The following is a 13,706-nucleotide window of genomic DNA, read 5'->3' on the forward strand; positions in this document are numbered from 1 at the left end:
TATAAAATTACTCCCTCTAACAGGATATCTCCACAGAGAAGAATAGTCCTAGCTCCTTTCAATAATACAGATATTTTATAACCAATAATTATGTTACCCTCTTCCCTTGTCATTTTAAGAAACATATACCTAAAGTCATACTAAGCAAAATTTTACTCTGAGCTAGAAATGGACAAGGAAGGGAGCCATCTTGAGGTTTCCTGAAACTTCATATTTATTCCTTTAATCCTCTCCTCTTGATCCACTACATTTTTAAGTGTAATGTATAGTCAACCGATGATTTCTAGCATATAACTTTCCTGTAGTCCAAATATCCTAAGTGAGGGGAAGCCTGGGAAAGTTTTCAGCACAGCGGCAGTCAAGAAAAAACTGTGACTCATCCGTATTTGAAACAAAGCTGCTTTTCTCTTCCCAGTTGCCATTTTCATGAGTAGGGCTAGGGTCAAGGACACAGGGATTATCTCCACTGATCACAATAACAAACATATTTGCACGATGCCGAAGACACAGTCCAGAGACAGAAGTACTTCAAAGGCAGAGCAAGAAGTTTCCTGCACAGTAAAGACTTCCTTTCTGCTCTCAGTAAAAGCAAAGGGCAGAAGTGGCCCTGTCACCCACTGCCTCTTACCTTCCCCCTTTCTCCACCAACTAAGGTATATTGCAGCAACATGCCACCAGATAACCAGACTCCCTTTCAGGGACTGTCAAACAACCCTGGCCTTAGAGGCAAGAGACAAGAATAGAGGTCAAATTCATGAGAGAAACAAATAAGGCAATCTAAGTACAGAGAGGACCTTAGAAAATGATGATGATAAAGGCAGCTGAGTACCATCTGGGAAGCATTTAAACCCTTCTCAAAGTCACTACCCATTTATAAACAAAATAGTATAAGACAGCATAATATAAAATAAAAGTACGTGTAAGCATTTGTCCATATTGCAACTAATTACGAATGTCTGATGATAACTTCACTGTAGACAATAAAAGTTTCTTACCTGCCATGTAACTTTGGGCAAGTTACTTGGCCTCTTTGTGTCTATTTGCTCATCTATTAAAAGCTAAGATGACAGATATTCAATAAATAGTGGATATATGATCATTCACTCACAAACATAACTTTAGTATCTCTGCTGTCATAAAGGTGCCATCACTTTTCAACGAGGTCTGGAAAGATGGATAAAACAATCAAACACATCTTCATCCCAGGAAGGAATGGAAAAGCTGCTCTGGCCCCAAGGACACCATAGTGTCAGTTCATTGAGAAAGACCTTCCAGATCCTGAGTTCACTCAGTGGCAGCACAAAGGGAGACATCCCATTCAAAAACAATGAGTGTGCTGATACAAGAACGCCTGGGCTTTAGGTGTGCTCCATGGGACGGCATAATTCAGTAGCGAGTTTGCTGCCTCCTTAGGCTCCACTGCTGCTCAGTAGTGAGGTAGGAGGCATTAGTTAAGAGGTAGCAGGCCTGACCTGTGGTGGCGCAGTGGATAAAGTGTCGACCTGGGAACGCTGAGGTCGCCAGTTCAAAACCCTGGGCTTGCCTGGCCAAGACACATATAAGAGTTGATGCTTTCTGCTCCTCTCCCTTCTCTCTCTCTCTTTAAAAAAACTGAATAAAGTTAAAAAAAAAAAAGAGGTAGCATTAACTTTTCTGGATGGAACACTCTTCATCTCTCTCTCATCCAGTTCATTCATTTGTTCACTGAGCAACAAATTCTAAGACAGGTTCCCTGTGGAGCCTTCTGTTGAAACAAAGATGACTGAGACACAGTCCGGTGTTTCTAGAAGTCACTCACTCATGCAAGGGAAACCAATGGCTTTATTTTCTTTGCAAACAAAAACCTACAGTAATAATAATTCTTTCTTTACTTCATCTCAACATTTCAGATAAATACTGAAGGCAATCAATAAGAAATGTTTTGTGCTGCATCCCCTTCTCTGAACACTGTCCCACCCCACCCCCAGTGATGGTGCTATCGGGGTGTATGCCCATCTGGTCCCCTCAGAAGGGCCATGGGCACCTGCAGAACGGCCAAAGGGGAGAAAACACAGCCTGTGCACCCCCTCCCTGCCAGAGTGAAGGAAGGTCCCGGGGCTCACACAAATCCAAGACCATGGTTCAAAATTACACCAAAAAACACAGCCACACTCATCACACATACGGCCAACCAATACAAAAGACTACATATCCCTGACAAAATCTAGGGATGGCCGGCTATGGAGGGAGAGAACCAGCCTGTGCCACACGGCACATTCTACCTACAACGGGGAGCGTGATGCCTGTAGGTGTGGTGACTCAGTGGCGTGTGCCCTGCAGCAGGTCGGAACACTTCTCTTGTACAAGTCCAGAGAGGACCTAGGTTAAGCACTGCCGGCCAGGTGGTCGGCCTCAACTGAAACTACTCCACCCTGTTGTAATGTGAAAGCAGCCACAGACACTACATAAACAAGGCGGGCGGAACGATGGCCGCGTTCCAATAAAACTGTATTTGTGGACTCTGAAATTTGAATTCCATATAATGTTCGTCTGTCACGAAATAATATTCTTCTTTTGATTTCTGGCAACCATTTAAAAGTGTACAAACCGTTCTTAGCTTGTGGGCCACAGCAGAACAGAGAGCAGAGATGGGAAATGCTCTTCAACATAGCAATAGTAATCACTTAGATACGTTCTAAGAGATTTTTGGAGATTTCGATGTGTTATTTACTTATATTATTTGTTCCTTAATAATGGCATTTTACTGTCAGGAAACCGATACATAAAGGTGACATGCCAACTGAGTGTGCTAAACTGTGTCTGAAATTATGAGGGCACGGACTGTCACACACAGGAAAGGAAATATTTAATCAGCTGGAGGGGAACAGAGGGAGTTATATTTAATGACCTCCCAAACAGGGTAACAAGACGTATGTGTGTCCCACTGAGATGAACCCGAGTGGGGACCACATTTCCCAGCATGCCACTTCCCCACACATCTGGTGCTTTCATAGCACAGACTCTGAACACGGGCGCCACCCCGGGAAACAGCTTGGAGATGTCAGATGTCACTATTTAATAAAAATAAAAACATTATTCCTGACAGTTCACCTCTTATTTAGATTTTTAATTCTCTGCAAAGACATATTTGCAGAGACTTCTCTGACAGAGAGAATACAGTTGGATAATTTAATCAGACAAATATTTGTGCATGGCCCTGCATAAATGCCAAGTTCAGGTCATCCTCCCCATTCATTAGAGAGGGATTCCATGGTTTTCCAGTAAACACAAAGTAATACAAATGTACAATCTTGAACTTGGAGGGCAGATAAGCCTTGGGTCGCATTTAATCTTTAAAAAAAAAAAAAATCAAAAAGGCAACATGGTATGTAAGTCCAGAAGACAGAAGGTGACCAGTTCCGGTGGACCCCTCTTCTCATCCCCTTTCTCCCCTAAACTTCTCTGCACTCTCTGAGAGCCAGTTCTAACACCACTACTTTGAGAAGCGGGATCAGCATGAATACCTGCAGCTGTGACACTGGAACTTCTGGCTTTAAAAGTGTCAGAGGGCAGGAGCAAACTGTCATCACAACGCATGCGGAGAAGCCGGGGTCTGCGGGAGGGCAGGGGCTGCAAACACACATGATGTGTACATGTGACGGTACAACAGCAGGAAGGGAGGCTGAAGGCCCGTCACACCTGGACAAGCAGCGCCTTCTAAAGGCTCGGGGTGACAGCTGGTGTTCAGTCCCAGCTAACGGTGGCCATACGGGAATTCGTTAGGACTTCGGGGTTTTTTTTAAATTAGGTGGAAATCTGAAGGTGTATGTGTCATCTCCTGATGTTTGTGATTTCCTAAAACACTGTGCCAGCCACATACATCTTGTCTACAGGGATCCCAGATCACAGAGAGTGGCTGATTAGCAATCTCTGCATAGGACATATCCACATACAGGTGAAGTATAAGATGAATCAACAGTGCATCCTCTGAGGACTCAAGCTCTGTCATACACATACCATCCACGGACTAAGGAACATGACCGAATACAAAAATACCAGCAAGTCACTATACCTGCTCAGCCCAAAAAACAAAGGAGTCATGCCAGATTACTTCCCTTTCTCTCACACCCCACTTCTCATTTCTACTCCCGAAAACACATTCTCCTCGCCATCAATCACTCCAGGCCACACCTCCAGTACCAGGCTAACCATCAATCACTCCAGGCCACGCCTCCAGTACCAGGCTAACTGATTTCTTCTTCATCAGAGCCAGAATAAGTCTAATTTTAAGGTGCAGATCAATCATGCCACGTCTTATTTTTTAACCTGAACATATAATGGATTCCCATTATAGGCCAAGATAATCCAAACTTCAAACTAAAAATCCTCTGCGATCTGGTCCCTGCCCTCTCTCTAACCTGAAACTCTACTATTCACCCCCCTTCAATACTCCCAAACCATCATTACTTCCATCATAGGTCAAGTTTTTCAGTAACAACAGTAGTAGTAATAATAGGAAAAAAAGTCTGTAAAAGAATAAATAAGAAAATAAAATTTAGAAAGTACAGTTCTAAATTCTTAAAAGAGTGAAGAGCTAATTCTTGCTATCAACAACAGAGGTGGACTGGGGTTTGAATTTTCCCTTTGGAAGAGTGATCAACGCCATGTCTGAGGGGTGCAATATGACATTAACCAACCAGGCTGGCAAATGCAGGTCTTGCCTTCAAGGGACTCAGGATCTAATCAGATATCAACAGAACCAGCACCAACAAAGCATGGTGAGCACATTAAGGAGGACTTGTGAACTAGCTGGGTTCTGTGACCCTGTACTAAGTAACAGAACCATTACAGAGAGATAGAACTTGTCCTATGATTTACCCAATCCCATGATAAGTATTCAAGTTATAACTATATATGATAAAAAGTACAAGGATAAGTTTTTTTTTGTATTTTTTTTTTGTATTTTTCTGAAGCTGGAAACGGAGAGAGACAGTCAGACAGACTCCCGCATGCGCCTGGCCGGGATCCACCCGGCATGCCCACCAGGGGCGACGCTCTGCCCACCAGGGGGCGATGCTCTGCCCCTCCGGGGCGTCACTCTGCCGCGACCAGAGCCACTCTAGCGCCTGGGGCAGAGGCCAAGGAGCCATCCCCAGCGCCTGGGCCATCTTTGCTCCAATGGAGCCTTGGCTGCGGGAGGGGAAGAGAGAGACAGAGAGGAAGGAGGGGGGGGGGGTGGAGAAGCAAATGGGCGCTTCTCCTATGTGCCCTGGCCGGGAATCAAACCCGAGTCCCCTGCACGCCAGGCCGACGCTCTACCGCTGAGCCAACCAACCAGGGAAGGATAAGTTTTTAAATGCTTTCATATCTAACATGTTGAATGATGATATCTTACAAACAAATAATAAATTTGAGCCTTTGACACTATTTGGCTATTCTGCTGTTTATTTATTCTCTGTTTTTAAAACAGGATTCAAGGCAATCTATGCAATTCAATTACCATCCCCACAGTTTATGACATATCTACATATACATACATATATATCATATATACCATATTGTAATTGCATTATTCCCAGATCAACTTGAGATTAATGTGATGCCTCTGATCAACTGAAAAATTATGCCCCAACATCTGATAACATATTCTAAGTTTTATAATCTCTCTCTCTCTGTGTAATTTTTTTTTTTGGCAAGGATTTGGTTATTTTAAAGAATTAAAAAGAAAGAAGAAATTTGAAAGAGGGAAACAAAAGAAACAAATGGCTCCGGTGATCACACTAATATCACAGGACCTACAGAGTAATGACCTGTGCAGTGTTCACACAGGCATCCAATCAATGAATGGATATATACACATATTCATGTGTAATGACTCCATGAGGGTAACAATTACAGCACACTGTAGAACACAAGCTAGACCAAATAATGTCTTTCAGAGCAGCAGGAGTCCCACAAGTAACATAACTTTTACCTTGATTTTGGTAAGCAAAGTCACTGAGATAGGGTTCATAAAATTGCAATGATAAGGACACATATGTGGGGCTCATATACCCGGCTGCCAAAGGCAGGGCAACTTGTGGACTCCATAGACAAATGGCTATGCAAGGGTTGTTGGCTGAATAAACCCCAACTCCACTGGCACATGAGGCAAGAACTGTAGGTAGACTCAGTGGACAACACAGCTCATTGCATATATGCACAACTGGCAGAGCAGTGTGCATGTTGATGAAAGCAGTTCCTCAAAAGATAGGAGTTGTTCAGGAATATGGAATGCATTTTAGTTTGCCTTTGAGAGGTACTGGTGAATAGACATAAAACAAAACTTCTTAAGGAACCACTTGAATGATCATGGCTCCTAAAACAGTTAGTTGAGTTGCCATACATATATTCATGAAAATAAACCAATGGTACACCCAGTGTGTAGCCCTCATGCTCGTATCTCTGCTGGAAATGCTATTTATCGCCACACAAAAAGCCTGTGCTGTATCTTGTCCTACTTCTATTTTGGTGACCACTGACTTCTTTTTTTTCTTCTTCTTCTTTTCCAAGTGAGAGGAGGGGTGATAGAGAAACAGGCTCCAGCATGTGCCTGACCAGAATCCACCCTGCAATCCCATCTGGGACTAATGCTCTGCCCATCTGGGGCCATACTTACAACAGAGCTATTTTTAGTGCCTGAGGGGGAGGTTCCACAGAGCCATCCTCAGCACTTGGCAGATGCACTTGAACCTATTGAGCCATGGCTGCAGGAGGGGAGGAGAGAGAGAGAGAGAGGAGAGCAGGAGGCATAGAGAAGCAGGTGGTCACTTCTCCTGTGTGCCCTGACCAAGAATCAAACCAGGGGTATCCATATGCTAGGCTAATGCTCTATCACTTAGCCAACTGGCCAGAGCCAAGCATCGACTTCTAATACAGAAAAAGCAGAAAATGAGAGGACACTAAAAGCAATGTCCCACTGTGCAAAAGAAATACTTTCAAATAGCTCTTCCCATTGGAATTTATAAAAAAAGAAAAAAAAAGAATACTCCAGATTTCATCTATTATGTTCTAACAATTTACATTTTGCGTTTGGAATAGTAACTAAATAAAAACTTGGCTCACCTTTACCTTGGAGAGGGGCAAAGCACCTATCGGCCCAAACTAAAGTTCAGCATTTTTCGGTTTGCATATTCTCTAACTATTCTTTCTGTGTTTAACCTTGTCTGAGACTTGCCTCACCAAAGTGATAAAAGAGCTTCGGCAATCTGTACATCTCAGCTCAGCCAGATGAGAACCTCTAAAAGTCCTCCAAAGAAAATGTAGGCTTAAAGTCAGAACACATTTCCCAACAGTGGAGCAAGAAGGCCCTCGCTGCCTCCCCCAGGAGACCAGCCCTTTAACAAACCAAAGGCTCTTCAAATTAGACGAGAAAAGAACACTCATGCTTTACCCACCAGACAATGGAATGAAGTGGGCTTACTGAGCCGATGCTTTTTTAGTTTAAAATATATGTGTATTTTAAAACATGGACAAGAGTGTGGTGGTTACTGGAGGTGAGGAGGGGAAAGGAAGGGGTGGGGGGAGAGGAGGGACACAAAGAAAACCAGACAGAAGGTGACGGAAGACAATTGACTTTGGGTGATGGGTATGCAACATAATCAAATGTCAAAATAACCTGGAGATGTTTTCTCTGAACCTATGTACTCTGATTTATCAATGTCACCCCATTAAAATTAATAAAAAATAAAATATAATATAGCACAGACCAGAGATACCACAAGTAGGGGTACCTGATAGGGTTTTAGTTGAACATTCTTAAATAATTATAATCTTCCATAATGTTTCACAATAATGCCTGTCTGTTTCTTAGCAATATGAGGCAAGTAATTATGATCAAGTGTGTCTCATAGCTAGAGGAATAAAAACTAAGCAACCTGAAGAAATTGGCTAATATTTTGCCAGAGGTCATAAATAAATGAGCGGCATACCCAGGAAGAAGTGTTTAATTTCCTAACTCTTAGCTCCTTTAGGCAATCATTTTCTTCTGAGCTTGACATAACTTTTCAAAATCCAGCAATCACAAGTTTCTCTGTACTGTGTGACTTCTCAGGATACCCAGACTCCAAAGCATTGTGTACTCTGTGAGATATTAACAAGGACTCACAGCAAAAAGAATATATATTTAAAGTGAATGCTGTCTTAGCTCCCATACATATAAAAAATCAAAATATGGTTTTAGAGCCATATTATTCAGAATTCTTAAGCTCTTCTTCAAATACCTCATCAAGGAATGGATTAAGCTGATTTTATGTTTTAAATCTCATTTTCTTCATTGTGAATTTATAGGTAGATCCTATTTGAAGAATCCTACCCAGTAAACAAAGGAATGATACATGTTAAATCCCAATCATGATTTAATAATCTTTGCAGCACAATTCCAAGAAGCCAAGTAAATATGAAAACTTTGAACAGTTGGATTGGTGTTTTTTTTTTGTGCATAAATAAGCAAAGGTCCCGATGTACTCATATCGATGAAATAACATAGTTTATGCCATTTTTCTCTCATTTCTACACTCCTATCTCTTTCCAATAAACCCCTTCTAACTGGCCCTGGCCAGTTGGCTCAGTGGTAGAGCGTCGGCCTGGCGTGCAGGAGTCCTGGGTTTGATTCTTGGCCAGGGCACACAGGAGAAGCCCCTCCTTCCTCTCTGTCTCTCTCTTCCCCAACCGCAGCCAAGGCTCCATTGGAGCAAAGTTGGCTCGGGCACTGGGGATGGCTCTATGACCTCTGCCTCAGGCGCTAGAATGGCTCTGGTTACACAGAGCAACGCCCCAGATGGGTGGAGCATCGCCCCCTGGTGGGCGTGCCGGGTGGATCCCGGTCGGGCGCATGAGGGAGTCTGTCTGACTGCCTCCCTGTTTCCAACTTCAGAAAAAATACAAAAAAATAAAAACCCCTTCTAACTGGCTGATGAATATATAGCATTAGGCACTTAAATGTATGTTTCGGTCAGTCATTCATGTGTTAAGTCTATGAATACGCACTGAGTGCTTGCTAACTGCCAGAAGGTATTCCAGTGAACCAAACAGACAACCGTGCAACTATGGAACATACCACTGTCCAGGAGAGGAGTGACAAAGACTTTCAGATACAATTATTTAAATTATAATTATGATCAGTGCTTCAAAGAATAACACTCAAGAGCATAGAGCATACCTGCCCTACTCTGGGAACTCAAAGGCGTCCTTGAGTAAGTGACATTGGAGCTCAGACAAAAAAAGAGGAGCCAGCCGTTGGTCAGGAGATGATGGAGGAAGGCGCTTATGCAAAAGCCATGGGAAGACCCATGTGGTAGGGGGCACAGACTGTGTGGCACGGGCATAATTACTGGGCAAGAGTAGAGTAAAATAAAATTAGGATTAAATTGGGGGAGGGGTAACTATTTAGGGTCTTAAAAGCCAAGTACTAATGATGGGCAGCCATTGAAAGATTTTACTGAGAAGAAAGAGGTAAATAGGCTTACATTTTATGATCCCTCCAGCTACTTGTAGAAAAGGGAAGGAAGGGAATGAAGCACAGAAAGGAAGAACCAGCTGGCAAATTGCTCCAGCAGTCCATGTGTTCAGAGACAATTTTTTAAAAAGAGTAAAGTTGTGGATCTCATACAAACACAATATTAACACGTGTCAAAGACTTCACTAACTAATAAGGGAACCAGTAAGGGGTTAAAACTGGTTCAAAGGCAAATTCAAAAAGCCATATATTTATATAAAGGAAAGCTGAAATAAATCGATAATAGATGGAAAAACAGGCCTATCCAAGGGCAATCATCAGTCGCATTCCAAGCTTCTTTAGGATTTTATGAATCAGTATCGTTTGTGTGGTTATCTGTTGTCTACGGCTCTCAGAGTTGTAGAGCATCCCAGAGATAAGGGAAGGCAGATAACCCAGATGGATGAGCTGGTGGGGCTCCTACTAATCTTTGTTGCCCATTTTAAAGTCTCGCAATTTTCCCAAGTCAGATAAGGTGCGTTGGCAAAAGAAGGTGTCCGTAAAGATAGAGAGAGACACGGACAACATTGAACATATATGATACGGAATCAACAAGTTAAAGACTTTAGTTGGGTAGAAGGCCAAGGAGTTTGAAATGCCCAGGGAAGGAATTTAAAGCAAATTTGTAAATGGCAGAAGATGCCATCAGAGTCTGTTGGATTTCGTACCACATGGGGCCCTACTCCCCTAGAAGGGCTCACACAGGTAAGCAGCATGCTCAATCAATAATTCTATTTTAGAGTCCACCATGATGTACCAAAGGACATGGATAAAACAGGAATGACATACAACTTATCCCCTTCAATGGGATTTGTTTTTGTTGTGCTACCCCTCGATGACCTAGTGACACCATGCCCAAATACAACCTTACCCCAGTGCAGTGGAAGCTAGGCTGTGGAAGGAGTCTCTGGAAATCTCCCAGTCTGTCCCTGACCCTTTCCTGATCACCAGTGTGGATGTAGTCTGACTTATGAACTTAAGACAGACAGCAGAAAATGAAAAAACATATAAATAAATAAATATATATACGAACTTAGTGTCATTGCCATGAGTCCCCCACCTCACTATATCCAAATATTCATAATTTCGTTGATAAATTTGTTCCAGACTAATCCAAATTTCCTTTTTGACTCTGATTTCTTACCAGAGGAAATCTAACAGAAAATATTTCCAGGATCAGCTCTCTCCTTTTGATACCGCTTCTCCAAATAAAGCAGTTTATTTTTTTTTCAGCTTCTGTATCAGTTTACATAACTGTAAATTTTACTAAAAAATGATAACATTACCTAGCCTTTTCCTTGTCTTGACAATAATTATAAGCCTACAGGGACAAATAATTTATATGGGATTTAAAACCCCTGTTTTAATACTATAAAATAACATTCACATTATAAATGTAGAATTTTAAATATCAAGTTCATAAAATAATCTATTCTGGTACTACTGGAAATCCAAAGCACCCAGATGCTATCTGCGCATCTATAATAAAACAAATTGATACTTTCCAAAAAAACCCACAAAAACCTGTCTGCAAGCATGTCTATATTCTTGACCTTTCTGTCGAAGTCAGACAGTTTTCACATTCCTTACATTTTCAGAGGCAAGATAAAATGTCCCTCAACAAAAACCTGCAAAACTCAAAAATACAATGCAATTAAATAATCAACTTTAAATATTAGTATGTGGAGCAATTTTTTGAACCGCGCTGCTACTCAAAGCAACCTTAAAACCTTCTCATTTTGCTTCAAAGAAATACCAATGTTTACTATCCTGACCTGTGTAACCTTCTCAACCAGAAAAATTTGAAAAGTAACTCAATTAAAATAGTTTTCATACTATTTAAAATACCATAATGGTGTCTCTCTGAGAAATATTTATTTCTCATTTTGCTGTAGTGTCCTCCTATATAATCCATTAACCTGAAATTGTTCCTTCCACCTCAGAATGAGAGGACAAAATTCAGCAGCCCCTGGATTACCTAGTGACACCATGTGGAAACCAGTTCAATAGCCAGTGGAAACACTGTTGGGACTAGTTTGAAAACAACATTTCCAACTCCTCTCTTCAGCTTACTCTGCCTCTTAGAAAAGTGTAAATCAAAAACTTGATTATAATCCAAGTGGTTAGCAATACTGGGAAAGAACAGATCTTTGAGGAAAGAAGTGAAGAAGTTCACAAGAAAAGAACAACATGGCAAGTAAACATGATTAGCTACCCCACCAGTATAAAAATCCCTAAATTTTTCTGCACAGGGTAGAACAGCTGCCTCAGTGATAACAATTTGACTTTAAGCAGGAAAAATGAAACCATCTACGTGAACACAAAATCTTCCCAATGATACATTTATTTCCTAAATGAACCCAGGATTCAGAGTCAAAAGCAGCCAACTGTCAGCTTGGTATCCAGAGACTGCCAGGTAAAAAATAAGAGCTAGTTACACTCTGAACTATTTTCACCAGAATGTCCATTTTTACCTACTATAAAAGAGAATAAAGAAAGAATAAATGGATCTGGTAGTCACATTTCATGGAGAAAATTCACGGGACATCCTACCAAATTCCATCAATCAGAATGAAGCAACTGACCCATCGGAAAGTTGTTGAAAGTCTTGCTTACCTTTGAAAAGCGAGCATTTATCCATTTGGTAAAAGTTTTCTTCTGCACGTCATTGTGTTCATCTGTGGGAGGCAAAAGGAGAATGAAGGGAAAAGTGTGAGATACTGTAGTTTTAGTAAGGCTGCTAAACAAGATCATCTCTATCCTGGAGAGTCTAAATCAGGCGTCCCCAAACTACGGCCCCGCGGGCCACATGCGGCCCTCTGAGGCCATTTATCCGGCCCCCGCCGCACTTCCAGAAGGGACACCTCTTTCATTGGTGGTCAGTGAGAGGAGCACTGTATGTGGCGGCCCTCCAACGGTCTGAGGGACAGTGAACTGGCCCCCTGTGTAAAAAGTTTGGGGACCTCTGATAATAGTCCTATTAGACTTCCTGAGACACAAGGATGCACAGCTAATGAAGAATGTGATAGCTGATGACGTCAGCACTTATGAACACTGCTAACGCTTGGAGCAGAGGAGGGCTCAGGCACCTTTCCCAGGGGACTTGGCTCTCCACCCTGAGCATCGGTATAATGCCACCAGCCTGTATGTAAATCCACATTTGCAGGATGGAATCAGGACCTTACCTTTGAACTATTATATTCAATACAGACTTGTATTTTGTTTAAGTAAAATTGCAACATTCTAAAAATGTTAGCATGTTCAAAGCAAAACTTGAAGATATCCATTAAAAACTAAGAAATTCATAATTGCCTTCCTTTTCCTATGAGTGCTATACCTTCCAGAACAAAAACTAGCTTAAGGTTTAATGAAGTATAGTGTAAGGCTTACAGTCAATTCCATACCATGCTTTCCGGTAGTAAGAATGGCATGGCAAGGTTTTAATGATCTTGTTCTATAAAAACTATCCGAGTATTTTACAAGTAGAGAAATATTGCAAGCCACTTTTTTTAAATGACCACAAAATTCATTTTTCAAGGCACAACAAATGAAAATTGGCCTTCAAAATTTAATGCACCCTGAACTTCTTAAAGATGGACAAAGATGTATAACTGGCTATAAGGGTGCAGGGTGGTTTAACAAAGAAATCAAAGGGATTTAGAAACTAAGAGACCATATCCCAATCTACTAGCCTGTGGCCGTGGGTAAGTCATTATAAGGGCACCTAGCCTCTGAGTCCTCATCAGTGAAATGTGCATAAATAACACTCAGCTCATAGGACACTGTGAGGACTGGTGAATACAAGTGGAAATTACTTGGCAAAGAGTTGGTGTGTTCAGTTGTTTGTTGTTCTTGTATTGTTGTTATTGTAGTATATGTGTGATCAAGGCAAATAAACATCCATTTTACCCTTTCTGTTACTTCTAATCATATCCTCACCAATTCTCTAAGACAACCAGCAAGAGTCATTGTTGGGTAAGTCCTACAAAGCTGCCTGTTGACCATCTCTAAGTAGTTCTAAAGGCTACCTAAGGAGCACTTGGAACAGCGCAGAAGGCTGTGGTCCTGAGTATACCATCTTTTGCCATGTATAAGACACACCCTTTTTTGAAAAATTTGGGGTCTGAAAACTGGGTGCATCTTATACAGTGATTATAGATCTTTTTACTTGCATTTCCAGCTTTTTTTGCTT

General features: G+C 41.6%; 1 protein-coding gene across 4 annotated transcripts in view; it reads right to left on the bottom strand.

Moving 5' to 3' along the window:
• The window catches only part of UTRN (utrophin), a 515,659-nt gene that overhangs the window by 396,793 nt on the left and 105,160 nt on the right, over positions 1 to 13,706 (bottom strand). For all 4 annotated transcript variants that reach the window (XM_066373070.1, XM_066373071.1, XM_066373068.1 and 1 more), the window contains one exon: positions 12,131 to 12,192. In XM_066373070.1, coding sequence (XP_066229167.1) covers positions 12,131 to 12,192 — 62 coding nt within the window. The remainder of the gene's footprint in view (positions 1 to 12,130; positions 12,193 to 13,706) is intronic.

Source organism: Saccopteryx leptura, chromosome 3 (genome assembly GCF_036850995.1).
Source record: "Saccopteryx leptura isolate mSacLep1 chromosome 3, mSacLep1_pri_phased_curated, whole genome shotgun sequence".
Classification (NCBI taxonomy): domain Eukaryota; kingdom Metazoa; phylum Chordata; class Mammalia; order Chiroptera; family Emballonuridae; genus Saccopteryx; species Saccopteryx leptura.